The following is an 18680-nucleotide window of genomic DNA, read 5'->3' on the forward strand; positions in this document are numbered from 1 at the left end:
TAATCCTCAAATTAAGCAAACAATTAGAGATAGAGGGATTATAAATATGATGAATCAATACAACAATAACGGTTACAACTTATACCACCATGTATAAATCACATTATTGCCAGGATTGAATCAAACACAAGGAGAAATATACATAATTAAATTCTAATGAATCGAAAAGTTCGAAACCATGTTATCGTAGAAGGACCATCTAGTGAGCTAGAAGAGATTTTCTAGTTGAATCACGAGAGACTAGATTTAGTACTTCATTATTGAACATTATTATGATAAATTACTAAGTTTATGTGGAATTGTATAACATTATTTATTGTAGTACCCTCTTTATGACTACTTAGAAAAAAAAAGGTGCTGTTTTATGTTAACCATCGAAAGGCAAATCATAGCAACAAGTTTGGTTTTGGCCACAGCATATAGTACAAGGCCAATCACAGTCATTGGAGTCACTGCACGGGTAGCCACAACCGTGAATTTGATATGTTGGTACGCCTGTAGGTGTTACTGCTAGCGGCGGCGGCGCTGGTGTTGCTACCCCTGATATTGGTGGGGGTGCTTCATTTTTGCATCTTGCTTCTGCTACAAATGGAACTACAACTGCAAACTAACTTTTTAGTGTATTATATTGTTGTTCATCCCTCAATATTATGCTAGACTATGTGTAACAAAGTTATATCATTATTTTTAAGACTTGAGGTCTTGACATCATGAGTTAGTGGCTAAGATTGTACTCCCTTCGTTTCATTTTAATCTACACAGTTACACTTTTCACGCATGTCAATGCAAAACTTTGAGACATATATCTTTAGTTTTGTATTTGTAAAAATTATAAAAAGTACATATTAATAAAATACATGTTATGTTGAATTTAATAAGATCTCACATGACTATATTTTCATCCGCGTATAAATCACAAATGATGGTCAAAGTGAAATTTGTGAATAGTGTAAAATATCAAAATGTAACAATTAAAATGAAACGGAACGAATATATTATACTCCTTCCGTCCCATAATATAATGCTTGTTTCTTTTTACACGGTCTCAAAGACGTAACTTTGACCTTTAATATCTTCAATTCCGTATTAATAAAAATTGGGACGGAGGAGTATTAGAGATTCAAACAGTAGATATAATTTTGCCAATACAAAGATAATTTTGGAGATTATCAGAGACACTTACATGATGCAGAAGCTACGAGGACAACTAGAAAAGCTAACTTAACTGAAGCTCTCTCCATATATTATAAGTGGAAGTTAATTAGAGATAATTGATGAAAGTTTTGAGCCTCAAAACTAGCTATTTATAATGAAGAGATATCATCGTATTATTAACTGATATGATATGATTTTTATTTCCAAATCTACAAGCAAGGTATTTGACTTCTTAGTCTTAAAGGAGGTGCAAGATTAGTTATTATTGCACTACTACAGCAAAGATTCAAAGAACATAGTGCTATATATTGCCAAATTATTGCCAAATTTTTCATATGGTGGTCTAATGTCATATAGAATTAAGGAAGAAGCTGACTTTGAAATGGTATAATTTCGACTCTAAATTACTAACATTATTTCAAGGATAGAAGTACCAAACGCCTAGATATGTTAGTTAAATTGGGAGTGATACAAATAGGCCCTGAGATTTTTAATTTACTAATAGTTTTTTCAATTAGAATAATAGTGTCTATATAAGGTGATTTTTTTTTTTATAAAAAACTTTTTAAAAACTCAAGGTTATGTTTGTCTAAAACACTAAAATCAATATAGAAACTTGAATCACGTGAAAGTGTTCTTAGAAGAAAGATTCTAACGGCAGATTTCTGATTTGGCTTATTATTTAGTTACAGACCCATCAAGAGATCAAAATGTGGACAAAACATCTTTTTCAAAAAGAAAAATATACCATCAGATGTCCTTATAAAAATTCCATTTGGACCGTCACAGAATGGTTCTTTACCCAAAACCAACCTAAGGTAGGTAAAGCTCCCAATCCCGTTGTTCCCTCAGCTTGGATTCCTCCACCGCTAAACCACCTAAAAATTAACACTGATGCATCTTTCTTCTTGGATACTAATCTTGCTTGCTTGGGTATGGTATGCCATGATCATTTGGGTACCTGGGTCCTGGATTGAGGGTTAACAACTCTCAACTCTCAACTATTAATTCAAATACTTTAAAAGATTACCTCTCTCATTTGATTGATCCTTGCAGGGAGTTGCTCCAAGATCAAGAAGCGTTAGACTAACTCACGAAGGAAGAGGAGCAAATAGCCTTGCGGATAGTATAGCTAGGGAGGCAAAGGGGAAAACGGATGGTTTTGAAAACATTTAATTTGTATTTTGAGTGACCCTTTCCCGGTTTATACTAATATCTACCTAAAAGAGAAACTCATCTCTACTACTCTGCTATCTACTACTACTGCTTAAAAAAAGAAAAAGATAGAGAGGATCTCTTGAAGGAGAAAAAGAGCAGTGATTAACATAGGAACCAAATTAGATTGAATTAACAAGTGGATAACATACTAATAGCAAGTTTTCAACTCAAATTAACCTCTAAACTTTGTCAAACAGATGAAATATAACGACAATATAATGATCATGAGCTGTTTAATTTTGATTACCACAATTCATAAACAGGCGAAGCTGCTAAAAGAAGATGCTGGTTGGTAAATGGTTACTGAAGACCTTGAATTGCACGTCCTGCTACAACTTCATTGTATATCTTATCTGCTTCCTTCATAACATCAGCTCGAGCTAACAACTTTGCTCTCATTCTTGCAAATGGATGAGTTGCTAAACAGTTCCAGTCGCCCAGTGGCTTTGCAAGCTTGTCATATACTTGAGGTGCAACTCGCGGGTCGTATCCAGCAGAAGCCATCAGAAGCACTCCAATGTGATCTGCTTCTATTTCCTTCCGACCATAATAAAGAATAAACACCGGGAAAACAATCCAACAAGGACAAGCAGATAGTTCGTGGCAGTAATTGTGAGTCTAGCCTGAATAATCTTCCAAACTCTGTAAATTGACACCATATGTTACCTAACTACATATATATTATAGTCCACAACTCAAATTTATTGTGTCAAATGTGCATAAACAACATAAATTTAATGTTATCTGCGACAAAGGATAGAATCGTGGAATATAGCAATCCATATATCGATCCAAAACCATTACTCAGTAATGGATTAGATTTTATTAGCATCACACCTCTCTATTTAGTTCTATTACTTTTCCATTCCACAACTTGATACAAATTTAACTTGCTCTCAAATGGATATCTAAATGAAATCGCTGACAAATGAAACAAGTTACTAGGTCCGGGCATGTAATATAGTTTGCAATTATGCAGTAACATATGTGATGCAGTAACACAGTTATGCAGTAGCAGTACCACATGTTTGTTAATCATCAAGAAAACATTTTAAGAGTAAGAGACTTACTTTTGCAAGAGAGGATGCCTTAAGAGTAGTTTTGATCTTGCATTGGCAAATTCAGGCTCAGTAAATAGAATTTTAAATAATATCACGTTGAGGGATATTAACAACCAGAAAAATGCTGTCGAATCCTCTGCCTCATGTCGAGCCACAGCATGCCCAACCTAACAAATACATACCACCAAATTGACATATGACATTCATAATGTAATCTGATAACCTAAAATTCATCAGTTTTTTTGTATAGTTCTATTAACCATCAGCTTAAGCACATAATTGGAGTCCCATGAATAGTTTTATATACCTGATGCGCGATAATTGTAGCCAATTCAGCATCAGAGTTGCAATGGTTGAGCAATCCGGTGTAAACAACAATCTTCCCACCTAATAAATAACTGGACTCAACCAACGGTTTATCAACAACGAAAATTTCCCAATTCATCCCTTCCAAATGGTTAGTAGTTATCTTAGCCCCACTATGCTTCTTCCTACTATCTTTATCATCAACTGTCTCCTCCTTCCAAATGGTTTTCTCCTTGAAAGTTTCATCTCTTTCGAGTTCGAGTTCATGGTGATTAATCTCTCTTTCCAGTGATTCAAGAATGTGTTGGAATATTGACCTAACCCTATCAGTATCAGGGTGTGTAGCAGGTTGTATTTTCCGCTTCTCAACTTCTCCAATTTCATTCTCACGAGTTGTTGACATAAGCACATAATGCTTCCTTCCTGTATATGGCACAACTACTGGGTGCACATAGGGTAACCAAGTATACCAAAAGTCAAGATTAGTCCAATTGGAACAAGGAATTTTTCCAGCCATGATTCAACACTTACTTCGGTTTTATCACCATGATAATTTCTCCTTGCAAAACCAGAGAAAGAGCTAATCTCTTGATGATGTTTAAACCCATTAAAATACCCAGATTTTGCAGACCCAAATAACCCACTACACTTATTAGTAGATTGATTGTAAAACAAAGATGAGGAATTCGAATGAACTCTTGGAGTTGGAATAGTACCAAATGTTTTGGAACGCAAGTTGAGTTTTAAAGCATTGTAGACAAACCTTGAATTTCTGTACCACGCCATGATTTTTGAACAACAAAAGCTGCTAACTTTGCTCCAAATTCTTGAATTTCAGGGTCAGTTATGAACTGGGTTCAAGTAACATACCAAAAAAAAAAATTACGTGATTTTTGAATTCTGAAATGTAAAATTTATGAGATTAAGATTTTAGATGAAATGGGTCACAAGAGTTGTTGCTTCCATAAATGGTTATGATATTCCTGCTGAATTCCGAAAGTGCAAAAGTTTTCTCTGTGCAAAAGATTTCTTTTGCAGCCAGCTATGCACTACGCAACAAACTATGCAACAAACTAAGAATGGATTAATGGGTGTACTATTATCGAGAGTCATTCGTTTTTCGTTACGTACCTAGTCATTTTAAATTTTTAGATGTTGATTTGATAATTGGGATCAGGGGATGAAATTTTCTCATTTAATAAATGGAAAAAAATATTTCTACCCCGAGTAAGTGCGTCAATGCGTTACGAGTCTCTAAATGACACATATTGAGAGTCTACGACAACTAGAGTGTATTTTTTTCTCATTTGCTAAACGACGCCCTAGAATATCTTACTAACGCCCTAAATACGTATAATATACGTATTTTTCCATTTTCATATTTTTCACCTTCTACATTCACTTCTCTCCCCTCTTCTCCCACATTACCATTGGGGACCGTTGCACCACCACCGCCGCACCAGTCGCCGTCGCACCAGTACTGCGCCGCACCACCGACACACTGCCACCGCACCACAACCGTCGTAACCCACCCTCCTCTTCTATGTTTCTTCATTAACAGTAATTTGAAATTTTTTTAAAAAAAAAGGGGAGGCGTCTATGGCAGGCGCTTCACCACATGGTGAGGCGCCTGCCATGGACGCCTCCACCAGTGGTGGGGCGTCCATGGTGGACGCCTCCACCAGTGGTGGGGCGTCCATGGTGGACGCCTCCACCAGTGGTGGGGCGTCCATGGTGGACGCCTCCCCTTTTTTTAAAAAAAAAATTCAGAAAATAAAGAAAACGGAGTAGAGAAAAAGGGGATGGTGGTGGTGTGTCGGGGGTACGGCGGTGGTGGCCGGGATACGACGATGGTGGGGTGTCGGGGGTACGTCGGTGGTGGTGGTGCCGACACAATGTTGTTAGAAGACATAGGAGTCAAAAGTGTGAAATTGGAGAAGAATATGGTAGTGGTGGTGTGGTGGCAGTTGTGGTGGAGAGGAGAGAGAAAGTGAGTGAGTGAAGGGGAAAGAGAGGAAAGAAATGCAGGTATATAAATACGGTATGAAAATACCGTATTTAGGGCGTTACCAGAAAAATTTAGGGCGTAATTTAGCAAAGCCTTATTTTTTTTTGAGACGACTACTAGAGTGTATTATAACAATAGCTTTAGACTCGGTTTTTTAGGGAATGGAAAAGCGCAAATAGGAACATGCATCCAAGTACGCATAAAGGATGGTGCACCCTCTGTTAAACGATGTAGGTTTAATATTTTAAGAATTTATGATTTAAGAAAAATGTTGTTATCTGTTTCATTAAATCTTGCAACTTGTTTTACCTTTTAGGAAAAATGGTTGTTGGCGAGATTCCTTTTTTCAAATTTACATTTAAAAGTTAGGTTCTTTAAATTTAGACTAAATGTTCATTTACAATACTTTCTTTTTATTCCGGCCTATGTTATTTTATAATTGGAGATTTAGGGTGCGTTCTGCTCAACTTAAAAAAATTAAGTTTCAGGTCCAATAAGTTCAGATAAGTTGTAATAAGGTCTAATAAGGGCAATAACTTCCAATAAGGTCTAATAAGGTCCAATAAGTTCCAGGTGCAATAAGTTTCAATCAGGTGCAATAAGTTCCAATCAGGTCTAATAAGGTCCAATAAGTTTCAATCAGGTCTAATAAGGTCCAATAAGGTCCAAATAGTCAATGTTTAATATACATTTGTATTATTGTCCATTATTTTGTTATTCATAATTTCATATCACTATTAGTTGATTATGTTATTATTAGAATTTTAATTAAAGTACCACAATGATTATATAATATTATACTTGTATTAATGTCTATTACTTTATTGTTTATTTGTATTATGTCTATTATTTTGTTATTTATCTGTATTATGTTTATTATTTTATTATTCATATTACTATTAGCTGATTATGTTATTATTAGAATTTTTTATTAAAGTACCACAATGTGTAGTATTATACTTGTATTATTGTCTATTATTTGATTATTCATATTGCTATTAAATAATATTATAATCATGGTCAAATAATTAAGGTTAACAATAATAATAATAATTATAATTACAATAATTTGCAATTCGTCTTTAAATAACTAGAGATAACATGTTTTCGTTACTAATAACAATGAAAGACATAATTGTTGTCAATTGATTGCTTCATTATCATCACTAGAGTATCTTTCTTCATCGGGGTATCTTTCTTCATCTTCTACATCACCCTCTTCAATAAATGTTAATTTTTTATATGTGTCAATTTTAACTTGTTAGCAATAAATGTTAATTAACTTTTGATTTTCTACTAGTGTTTTATAAAATCAAAACATATTAGTGGTGAAAGTTATGTATAGGCAAATATATAAATAGTAAATTTTTTTATTAAATTAATTATCATAAGAGATAATTAATAATTATTATTTTTAAAGGACGAATTATAATAATTATTACTCCATAAAAAATTTTGAGGGGTAGTATTTACGTTAGTGGTAATATTTATGTTATTCATGGTCAATGTTTTTGTCGAATAAGGTCCAATAAGGTCTAATAAGTTTCAATCAGGTCCAATAAGGTCTAATAAGTTTCAATCAGGGCCAATAAGGTCTAATAGGTTTCAATTAGGTCAATAAGTTCCAATAAGGTCCAATAAGTTCCAATCAGGTTTAATCAGGTCCAATAAGTTGAATCAGGTCCAATCAGGTTTAATAAGTTCCAATAAGTTCAGTTCAGGTTCAATAAATTCAGTTCAGATAAGGTCCAATAAGTTCAGGGCCAATAAGTTAAATAAAACGCACCCTTACATGTTCTTTAATTTTATATTGTGTGCTTTTTTTTATCTTGAAAAGTTGTTGAAAAAAATCATATTCTTCTATATGAATGGTACCCTAGTGCATAATCCATGCTTTGTTCTGAAATGTTGCTTTTTATACCAAAAATGAAATTGTTGCAATAGATGTAAAATTATCCAAAGTAGTAATTGTTGCAATAGAAAAAAACGTAGATTAAAATACACTTAATATCAATATACGAGGGCCGAGGGAATAAAGTGCAACAATGACCTACAATGTATGCAAATGTTATAGGAGTTTTCCTATGAACAATGTGATTTTCCTGTTGATATTTCGTTGATTCACTAGCTTTATAAGCAGTTTCCTATATGGGTTTCCTCGATTACGAAAAACACATGATAAGATATTTTCTTACATGGTGAAAAAATATAATCAAAATTGATGAAACTGAGTTTGAGAAAACAAATGCGAATTTTATGGGGATAGAAAAAGTAGCTAGTGCTAAAACAAAATCTTTGTTGCATCAGAAAAGGAGAGAGCTTAAAAGTCAACTTTAGCTTAGCTTAGCTTAAATTTTTGTTTCAACATTTTTTTTTCATTAAAATTTGTATAAATTTTATCATATACCTAAATGTTGCGAGCATGATACATTTAAAGGCTATTTTTTTGCCTATTATTTATTTGAAATCATTGAAATGAACAAAATAAGAAAATTTCAAATAAGCAAATGAACATAAATTAGTATTGAGTGTACCATATCAACGGTACATCAAAGTATATGAGGAAGTAATTCCGCAATTTGCACCCTCTGTTACTTTTGACTGATGCAACAAAAATTTTATATGATTTACAAATAAAAAGTTTCAACCTGTTCAGTTAATTTTTTTACTCAAAATGCACGGTTCTAGGGACTTCACCAATCACCACTTGACCAAAAAAAAAAAAAAAAAAAGAAATGGAGTATTCCTTTGAGGCTTTGAAGACATAGGAAAATGGTGCATACTATAAGCAACAAAATGATAGATATACAAAGAGTTTACAAATTAAATAATATTCATGATCTTAATTTCCTCGCCTAAAAGCTTAATTGCCATGATTTTACCTTACAAAGTTGAAGCAAATCACATTTTCTACAGACCATCTGTTAATAAACTTCATCCTTATCGTTCTTTATTATTAGAAGAAAACAGTTCTAGTTCATCTATACAAATATATTTAAAGGTGTGCGTGACAATGTATACCCACCACGTGGCACCTCTGTTACTTCAGTAGATTTGTCCAATGTGTATATATCTCATGTCAATTAACAAAAGTAAAATAAGCTTGCAAAAAGATTTGAACTTGTAGTCTCTTGTTATTATACATGACACAATTACCATCTCAACCAACTTTTAATCATGCTTTAAGTCTCCATATTATTATATTTGTATGGTTTAAATGTTGAGTTTTACTTAATACTCCCTCCGTCCCAAAATATAGTTCCCATTTCCCTTTTTTCACGGTAATTTATGTAAGTAGAATATAAGATGAATAGTAATGATTTTTTGTTTATTTAAATAAATGTTGTATGGGAAAAGATGATTTTAGGAGAAAGAGTGGAGAATAATTGGTAGAAGAGCATTAATTGTAACATTTTGGTTGAATAAACAAAGGAAAAACCAAAATTCAAGAAGCAAATAAATGAGGGGACACGGTTTTTCTAGACAAATTACGAAAAAATGTGGAACTAAATATGGAAATGGGATATGGGAACTATATTTTGGGACACCCAAAATGGAAATGGAAACTATATTTTGGGACGGAGGGAGTATATTTTAATGGAAATGAAAAAAAAAAAAATGCATATCAAATTCAGAATACAATACTATCCCGGGGCAACACCCAAACCCAAATACTAGTTAAGAAATGAAATCATGTACAAATATACCTTAAAAAAAGTTGTATTAATATAGGCACATTTAAGCTTGAAGACAATAACCAACACATTCAAATCATCAAATGCACTACAGAGGGCTATCAGGTGAAGGGTCTGCAGGGTTAATCACTCTATTAATGCATCTTGAAGCAGAGCTCATTAGCTTCTTACATCCCTCAAAAGGGTTAAGCAGGAACATGTTCAGCCCGACCCACGACCCCTTTTTCTCCTTGGTTTCCTTCTCCTGAGCCTCAATTGCATCGCAGCTCGTCTGCAGAAGGGTGAGGTAGAGCAACAAAAGAGCAACTAACGTCGATAGACCGACCCACAAGTTAGTAAAGTAGTCATGTTTAAGTCTAGTCTTAGCCTTAATCAACCAACGAGCTGAGTAAGAATTAAGACATTCTACTACCTCACACAAATAAGATTCTTGACCATCATACTCCACTTCTAGGCAAAGATTGTTAACAAGCTTAGCCACTTGTTTGTTGCTACCTAGTGAGTGTTGTATCACTCCTTCATAGTGAAGAAGTCCTACATCTTCAGTCGAGTTAATGAGCTTGTCTAAGAAAAATAGATATGCTGTCATATCTGGTTTGCAATCGTGGTGGCATTGCTCGTAGGCCACAATATTCCTGAAGAAGCTACCAGTGTGATTGTCTATCAGTAAGCTCGGTATCCTTAACTTGCCTCTCTCGAATCTCAGCTCGAGAGGCTGAGTGTTCCTAAGAACGCGTACCTTGATGCCAGCCTCTTTTAGCTCTGTTACAGAGCGGTACATGTGAGGTTCTTTCCTTCGCTCCACTTCTCCATGAGTGATACTAGAGTGGAAGACATCAAGCAGGTGCTGAAAGTTCTGATCATAACCATTGATGGGTTTCCGTAGATTCTTTTCTCGAGGCATCAAAGGGTCAAAGAAATCGAGAGCAAGTTCTTCTAAGGGGGTATTAGCCCCCCTCGATGGTGATTTTGTTATTGTTATTACATCAAAAATTTTCTTGAGGACTATCAACGGGAGTTGATTTTCAAGAGTTATAAGGTCACGACGAACAACAGGCAACATCCATCTCTTGGACAAGAGGGATGAAGAAGCGAAGTTGTTTTCTTCAAGCTCTCTAAAGAGCTCAACAATGAAGCACCCATCAAGGAGCATCATTTTTACAAACTCATCTCTGCTTAATTTCACATCTTCTGAGTAACATTTCCGAGCTTCTTGCTCTACAGCTTCTAAAACTGTCACCAATTTATCAAGTTCTTCAACCCTCAGTCCCTCGCTTAAGCCAACAAGCCGGTTTAGAGAGAGCCACTTGAGCTTCTCTGAAGCCTGCAAGTTAGCTATGCCATGATGATAGGGACCGATAGATATAAAGTGAGGCTCGTAAGCTTTTGGATCGATCTTGCGCAACTTTGCTGGGACGCGGTATATGCTGATCTTGTTAGTCTGCAATGAAAATTGCTGCTGTTGCATTGTCTTCATGTTCTCTTCTATGGAGACACTCAAGTTTTTCCTCCTCGTAACATAGTGCTGAGCTTCAGCTAACAGGGCTTGTGAACATAATTGCCTAACATAGATAATAGATCTTGAGAAATTCATAAAATGTAGAGATGCAGATTTGTTTCTCATCATCTTTTGATACGTTTGGAAAATGGTAGATGTTCAAATGTAAAAATTATACTACACAGAGTTGATTATGTAACTAAATAAGCTATCATTGACTCATAGTAAACTACTATTTCCCTCTTTTGTCACTCTCATTGGTTGATCCAGTGTAATTTAACTACTCCCTCCGTCCCAAAATATAGTTTCCATTTCTATTTTGGGAGTCAAATTTTAAAAACTTTGACCAAATATTCTTACTAATGTATACAAAAAAACATATTCATGAGAGATCTTGTTAGATTCGTCTCAATGTATAAATTCGTAATATTAATTTTTTATATTTTTACTAATAAGAAATAGAAGATATCGTAGGGCAAAAATACATCTTGGAGACTATGCAAAATGAAATAGAAACTATATTTTGAGACGGAGGGAATATATGAGGATCATAAATGATGCAAAGTCATGTATGAAACTGCAGACTATCTTAAATGCAGCATATGATAGCTTAATTTTAAAAGCGCAAGTGGGTAGGTTAATTAATACTGCATTTCTATATGTGATTATCTTAGGCAAGTCAATTAGTGATCAAGTCATTGTTTAATTTTAAGAAGCTGGCTATGATGATCCCGTAGTTATTACTATAACGGCCCGTTTGGTAGTTGGTCATAAATGGTGGTAATGGGAATGAATTTGTGTGTAAATTTGTGAAAAATATCATTGTCCATTCCCATGATAATGCTAATTTATCCTAAAGTGTCCACTTTCCTTCTTGAATTTTCATTCCCATCCAATACCACCTTGTTAGGTGGTAATGAGTGGTAATGAAAATTGCTTCCCCTTGGAGATAAAAACACTAGTTTAGGGGTGAGATTGCTTGTCCATGGAGAAAATATGCCTCCCCATGGAGATTTTAAGGGTGCTTCCCTAATAAAACTATACTTAAAATTCATTCCCATTACTGCAATTTATTAACGACTACCAAACGAGCCGTAAGAGTAATTTATTAAGCAAGTTGATGGATGTAGTTGAATAAGAACAGTAAATCCAGAAAAGTAGTTAAACAATTACATTTTGAAATTATTGCAATGCAGAAGTCAATATGAGAGTAATATAACCAAGTCATTGTTTAATACTATAACGCGGAAACTACAAACCTTTTAGTCCTTTTTTTTTTATTTGCTCTGTTTTTTTTTTGCTTGCTATATTTTTTTTGAATGGATGTCCCAAATTACAAACCAAATTTTTTTTCATACCCATTGAGAAGTGAGGAATGCTTCCACTGTAGCTTAGTAACCGTAAGATTACTATTTTGCCTTTAGGAACAGTGATTTGACGATTTTGCCCTTCACCCTTTACATAACTACTTCCCTACCCTTTCTCTGACACGCGTGTCCTTTGGATGTTGCTTTACCTCGTGGCTCGTCCATCTTCTCTTCCCCTTTCTTTCATCCTCCTCTCCTGAATTGTTCCTTTCTTTTCAAATTCCTCACCTATGATGGAAAGAAACATAACATCAGGAAGTTCAAACCGATGGTGAAAAGAAAGACACAAGTGATCCACACAAACTAAAAAATCCACAACCTGATTAGCCTCCAAGAGCAATGGGAGAAAAAAATATTTTCAAAATGAAGCAAGTCATACCGTGCATTACAACAAAATTATCACATCCCAAGAAATGCTCCAAGTCTTACTAAGAGAATTGATGACAATCAGGTTCTCCTTCGATGCAAATATGAAACATGATATACGATCCTTTGTCTTTTTTATGTGTTATATTTTTCATAAGTTGATGTCATTTTTTACTTACTATATTTTTGCGGAAATTGTTAAAAATCACCCTAAAATTTCTTAAATCGTCTCAGTTCCACTTTTAATTTACTATTGTACCCCTTCTTTTTTTCCACAACTCGCCAACACCTGCCACCACTACCCCTTCCCCAAACAACCACCTCCTCCACCAGCCACCTCTTGAAATTTTGTTATGGGCGAACATCCGGCCTAGACATTTCACCCATGGCCCGAATATCTGGCCTAGAAGTTCGGGCCATGGGTAGAACGTCCAGGTCGGACATTCACCCATGTCTGGGGATGAAAATGGATTGGGTTCGGGGCCAGTGGAGCTTCACTCGTATACATCCACTCCACCCGCATCCATCCATCCATCATCCACCGCGTGAAAGGGTGGTTAGCGGGTGAGGACATATATAACAATTTTTATTTTTAAAAATGTCATAAGATATATATTTACTAAAATCTTTAATAAAATATGAAAATAGACATATATAATTGATAATATGGATGATGGGTAGGCGTTAAGCGGGTGATGGATAAAAAAATCTTACCCGCATCCATCACCTGTTTCACCCGCTTTAAATCCATTTATTTCGAGTTTTCACCCACTTAATAAATCTGGATTAAGCTGATGATTGATGATCCATCATCGATTTCCATCGCTACCCATATCCCCATAATAAATAAATAAAATTTTGAGAGGTGGTTGTGTTGGTTTCTGCGGCCTGCGGGGGTTGGGGCTGCTCGTGGCTGGTGAAGGAGGTGGCTATGTGAATGGAGGTGGTGACGGTCGGGGTGGTGGCAGGAGTGGTGGTTTTCTTTATTTTTATCATATATCGAAATACTACCTCTGTTTCGTTTTAGACGCAACAATTGGAGTGGCACAGACTTCTAGTCGAATTTTTTAAGGGGTGATTAAAAAAAGGAAGGGGCATGTGATTATATTTAAGTGGCGAGAGAAAGTGGATCCAAAAAGAAAAAAAAGGGGGGGGGGATGTGGTCATCTCTACCACTGTCATTAGCTACCACCACCACTCCTGCTGCCATCACCACCACCAAACCACCCTACTAGCACGACCATCACTTTTGCAGCCATCTTCACCGCCGCACCCACTCTACTACCACGACCACCACTCCTGCTGCCATTACCACCACCTTCCTTTTGTCCCCATCACCACCCAACCACCACTACTGCCACATCTTACCACCACCACCGTCAAAAGCACCACCACCATCTAAACCGTAAATCCACTTCATAAACCACTATCAAAAGCACCACCACCATCTAAACCCTAAATCCACTTCATAAATCACCGTCAAAAGCACCGCTCAAAATCCACTCTATAAACCATCGTCAAAAGCACCCGTCATCAAAACCCACTCCACTTCCACAACAACTTGAAGACGAGAGCAAGGGATCGGATAGACAGAGATGCAGGAAAGAAACATATGGAGAAGAGAGAGAAATCGAGAGAGCACGAAGTAAGATGGAGCGAAGGCGATTTTGGGTTGGAACAAAGGACAGAGGATGGACGCCGGCGGTTTTGGGTTGGAACGAAGGATAGAGGACGAGCACCAGTGGCAGAACGAAGGTGGTTTTGTGCTGGTGAGGGAGGAGATCGAAGGTGGAACGAAGGTGGTGAGGATGGTGGGTGCGGAGAACAAAGGACAAAGGACGGACCCCAACGATAATGGTGATGATGATGGTGGTGGTGGAGAAGAGAAAAATGGTGATGGAGGATGGAGGATGGAGGATGGAGGAGAGAGAGAATGATGGAGTACGATGGAGGAGAGAGAAATGGTGGTGGGTGGTAGGTGGTGGGTGAAGGTGGTATTGAATGTTTAGGTAGATTAATTTTGATTTAATTTGTATTTAATTTGATTTGAGTAAATATACTAATATAATATGTGTTTTAAGTTTTTTAATAAGGATATTTTGATAATTTCAAAAATAGAAATCATACTAAAAATTAAAAAAAGGAAATTGTTATATTTTAAATTGTCAAAAATAAAAATTGTTGCATTTAAAACGTAACCAAAGTAATTGAGTATTTTTTTTCTATTGACCGCGTTTGACTCAGTTCAAACATCAAATAGCAGTATAGCATCAGTCCAGTCTGGATCCTCTAGAGTTTTCGTGAAATTCTACAAGGTAGAGTTGTATCTGAGCCATGCATTTTAAAATCAAGGCCTCATATTGGTGGAATGAAAAGATTTAATGGTAGATTTTGATGAGATAAAATAAGGGGAATTTTGGAAAGAGAATATCTGAGCCATTGATTTTTTATTCCATGGTTGATATTGCTCAAACTCTACCTTGTAGAGTTATTTTACAACTCTAGAGGATCCAAACACGCACCAGTCACGTCACGTCCTGCCACTTTCTTGCAGAGCCATTGATGAGATTATTTTCTTCTGAACCGTCTCCTCAAAAACACTTAAACTCCTCAAACCACCCAAAATTTAACTCTTTTCCTTAAACCCAGTTCTAAAATTTGAAGAATTTGGAGCAAAATTACCTTATTTTTCTCTTCCAAAATCATGGCATTTCACAGAAATTCAAGGTTTGTCTACAATGCTCTAAAACCCAGCTTCAATTCCAAGTTACTTACTAAAACTTCATCTCATTCCAATTCCTATTCTTTGTTTTACACTCAATTTAAGTTTTTTAGGTTACATGGGTCTCCTTCAATTTCTTCAAAATGTGGGTACTTCAATAGGTTTAAACATAATCAAAACAGAATTATTTCTGGTGTTGCTACTATCAGAAATTCTCTTGAAGTTAAAAAAACTCAGAATTTCTTTGGAAAACAGCTAAAAAAAAAAAATTCATGGTGGGGGGACGGTATTTTATTTGTGATGACTATTTATTATAGCATTTCAGAAGTTGTACCCTTTACAGAAAGGAAGCATCTTGTGATTCCGCTAACATCTCTTGAGATAAAAATTGGGGAATTTATGAAGAAGAAATTGTATGATGGTAAAATATTGCCTGCTACACATCGTGCTAGTGTGAGGGCTAGAGTAGTATTTGAACACATCATTGTATCTCTTGATCACAAGCTCATACATGAAGGGCATGGATCTAAGACAACTACTAAGCATTTGAAAGTTTTCGTTGTCGACGAACCCCGGGTTTTTTCCTTTTGTTTTCCAGGTGGAATGATTGCTATTTCTACTGGGTTGCTCAACTATTTCCATTCAGATTCTGAATTGGCTGCAATTATTGGGACTCAGGTATATAAGAGTATACTTCATGATAGGTTTTTCTTGCAAACATACAAAGTTTTATTATGTTGAGAATCATGTGGGAGCCCAATGGTTGGATCTCCCAACCTCATGGTCGTTAGTTCGACTCTCGTCAATCCCATATTTGGGGTGTTTGTGTGGATTTATGTTTCTGGATATAAATCTCCAGTTTCAGTCTTTGAAAGTTTCCTGGTAGGTTGGGATCCCGTTCTTACCTTCAGCTCATGAGGGTTGAGTCTGCTTGGGCCAGCTAATTACCAAATCAAAAAAAAAATACAAAATTTTATTATATTGAAAATCATGTTGGAGCCCAATGGTTGGAGCTCCTATCTCCCAACCTCATGGTCGAGAGTTCGACTCTCATCAACCCAAAACGGGGTGTTTGTGTGGATTTATGCTTCTGGATATAAATCCCTAGTTTTCGGTCTCTGAACGTTTCATTATGGGTTGGGATCCCCTTCTTACCTCCCAGCTAATGAGGATTTAGCCTGCTTGGGCCAGCTAATTACCAAATAAAAAAATACAAAACTTTATTATATGAATATTAGTTTAGTGATGAAATTTTTGGTTGCTATCATGATAATGTGATGTTATATGGTGGTATGTTCTTGATAGGTTGCGGATGCTGTGGCTCGGCCTTGTGCAGAACTCTTTCCAAAGTATATGTTGGCTATGTTTGTCATTTCGATTATCAATCCCAGTGCCAGGTCTTATGAACATATCTGCCCCTTTTTTTTTCTTAGAGATTATTGCAAATATTGCTAGTTTCTAGTGATCTTGGATTACTTATTTTGTGGACTGTGGTTAACCTGAAATTCAAACATTCTTGTCAAAATCAAATTGGAAATGACTCACTCAATTCTCCAGACTTCTCTGCTACTGATTTGCAAATTTCATGTCCTTCTATGATATTCTATGCTTCTTTTTAGTCATTTAGTTGCAATACTTTGGCACTTGGCAATATACAACTTTGAGCATTAGTGTTGCTAGTCGAAGTTAGTATATGAATAGTATGAAGGTCAAAATATTGCAACTAATAAAAACAGAGAAGCTACATGGAAATTGAGTAGTGAAACATGTTATATGTGCATGTAAGTTTTGTGACATAGGGTGTCGATTTACAGAATTGTGAAGATTATTCAGGCTAGAGCTTGTAAACTACGGCCATTCACCGCTGGCTTGATCAAATCTGGACTGAATTTTACCGGGCTTCTGCTGTGTTTTGCACCATTGGATTGTTATTTTCTTTGGAGGAAGATGGAAGCAGATTACATTGGCCTGCAGTTGATGTCTTCTGCTGGATACGACCCACGAGTTGCACCTCAAGCATATCAGAAGCTGAGAAGGCAAACTATAGCTTAGTTCTTAGCTCAAGCTCAGATGATGGAGGAAGCGGGTAAATAAGATACATTGAAGTTGTAGCAGGTTTTGCTGAATATGATGCTATGAATATGAATTCACCACAACATCTTCTTTGTAGAAGCTTTGTCTGTTTATGGTACTCAAAACAGCTCATGGATCATTTTCTTGCCATTACATTTCTTCTTTTTGACAATATTAAGAGGTTGTTTTGACTTGAAAATCTGCTAGTATATTATCTCAGTCTGTCAGTCACATTGTTAATTCAACCTAATCTTAGTTTCTAATTTCAATGCTCTTCTACTCTTCAGAAATCCTCCCTATTATTGTTTGGTTTTGAACTTTATTATTATGTTTTGCACATAGTTTCCTGCTTGGATGGTGTTAGTATTATAGTTGCGTAAAAGGCCACATCTTTGTTAGAGCATAAAACGTAGATTTATATATCATGAAAACTATCAAATTCTGATATATTAAGATAAATTGCCTCCAATAACCTTATTTTTGAGCCGTCTACACAATTGACATGAACTTGATGCTATGACAAAAATACCACAAAGTTGCTTACTTTCTATACCCAGCAGGAAGCAGGACAAAATTTCCCTTGTTACTCCCAATATCACGACTGCTGTCAGAGGTATATCCACCAAAGTATCGTTGCTGAGTGTTAAAAAGAGACACTCGGTCTTGTTGTATGTGTGAAAGTGGGAAATTTTGTCTTATATTTGTCATAGCCCCAAGCTCGTATCGATGCTTATAGACGGCCCCAAGTTAGATTCACTAAAGGTAATTTTCTGTTGTCAGAGGTATCTTCCTGATCATTTTCAGTGGCAAGAACACGACTTGAGTGACAAGCCGAGAGATGAATGGATAAGACTCTCTGTTGGTAAATTTAAGACATCGTCTGCACATGTTGGAAAGATGACCTTCTCCCTGGAAGAGATCGAGCCTCAGCTGATAATTCAAGGGGTAATTATCGAACCTAAAGCTTGAATCTCTGAACTGCTGATGGAGGCATGGAGCCTGATCTTCCTTCCAGTTTTACTGCTCTGCCATGCCGCCTTTCTTTCCTCCTATCTTCTGGGCCATTTTTTTAGATTGTAGTTATGTGAATACCTCTGTACCCCTTTCTTTGGGGCTACCTCCACGACACAATTCTCCTCATTATATACTTTCTCCATAAACCGACATATACCCCTACCCCAGATAGATGAATTCACTGATCCTCACTTCGA

At 35.9% G+C, this 18680-nt stretch overlaps 3 protein-coding genes across 3 annotated transcripts; 1 reads left to right on the forward strand and 2 right to left on the reverse strand.

Annotated features, from left to right (window-relative positions):
• Positions 1 to 2577: 2577 nt before the first annotated feature.
• Positions 2578 to 4787, reverse strand: LOC125495802 (mitochondrial metalloendopeptidase OMA1). The gene is given in 6 exon segments (XM_048640631.2): positions 2578 to 2941; positions 2943 to 2990; positions 2992 to 3015; positions 3444 to 3601; positions 3742 to 4193; positions 4196 to 4787. Coding segments are annotated over 6 exon segments (1281 nt in total). The 5' UTR covers positions 4527 to 4787; the 3' UTR covers positions 2578 to 2673.
• A 4663-nt stretch (positions 4788 to 9450) lies between these two features.
• On the reverse strand, positions 9451 to 11175 carry LOC104888089 (UPF0481 protein At3g47200). The gene has a single exon (XM_010672924.3). It carries the CDS (start codon positions 11068 to 11070, stop codon positions 9532 to 9534), a length of 1539 nt encoding a protein of 512 aa, XP_010671226.2. The 5' UTR covers positions 11071 to 11175; the 3' UTR covers positions 9451 to 9531.
• Positions 11176 to 15188: 4013 nt separating this feature from the next.
• LOC104888056 (mitochondrial metalloendopeptidase OMA1) lies at positions 15189 to 17742 on the forward strand. Its single transcript, XM_010672886.4, has 3 exons — positions 15189 to 16074; positions 16702 to 16793; positions 17211 to 17742. Exons 1-3 carry the CDS (start codon positions 15379 to 15381, stop codon positions 17446 to 17448), a joined length of 1026 nt encoding a protein of 341 aa, XP_010671188.2. The 5' UTR covers positions 15189 to 15378; the 3' UTR covers positions 17449 to 17742.
• The last annotated feature ends 938 nt before the right edge of the window (positions 17743 to 18680 follow it).

The sequence above is a fragment of the Beta vulgaris genome, chromosome 3 (assembly GCF_026745355.1).
Source record: "Beta vulgaris subsp. vulgaris cultivar EL10 chromosome 3, EL10.2, whole genome shotgun sequence".
NCBI classification, from domain to species: Eukaryota; Viridiplantae; Streptophyta; class Magnoliopsida; order Caryophyllales; family Amaranthaceae; genus Beta; species Beta vulgaris.

Bases quoted from the DNA above. Each gene is read 5' to 3' on its own strand.
- LOC104888089 (XM_010672924.3), bottom strand. From the start codon at position 11,070: ATGATGAGAAACAAATCTGCATCTCTACATTTTATGAATTTCTCAAGA.
- LOC104888056 (XM_010672886.4), top strand. From the start codon at position 15,379: ATGGCATTTCACAGAAATTCAAGGTTTGTCTACAATGCTCTAAAACCC. The intron at 16,075-16,701 runs GTATATAAGAGT...TGTTCTTGATAG, and splicing joins CTGCAATTATTGGGACTCAG to GTTGCGGATGCTGTGGCTCG. The intron at 16,794-17,210 runs GTCTTATGAACA...GTCGATTTACAG, and splicing joins ATTATCAATCCCAGTGCCAG to AATTGTGAAGATTATTCAGG.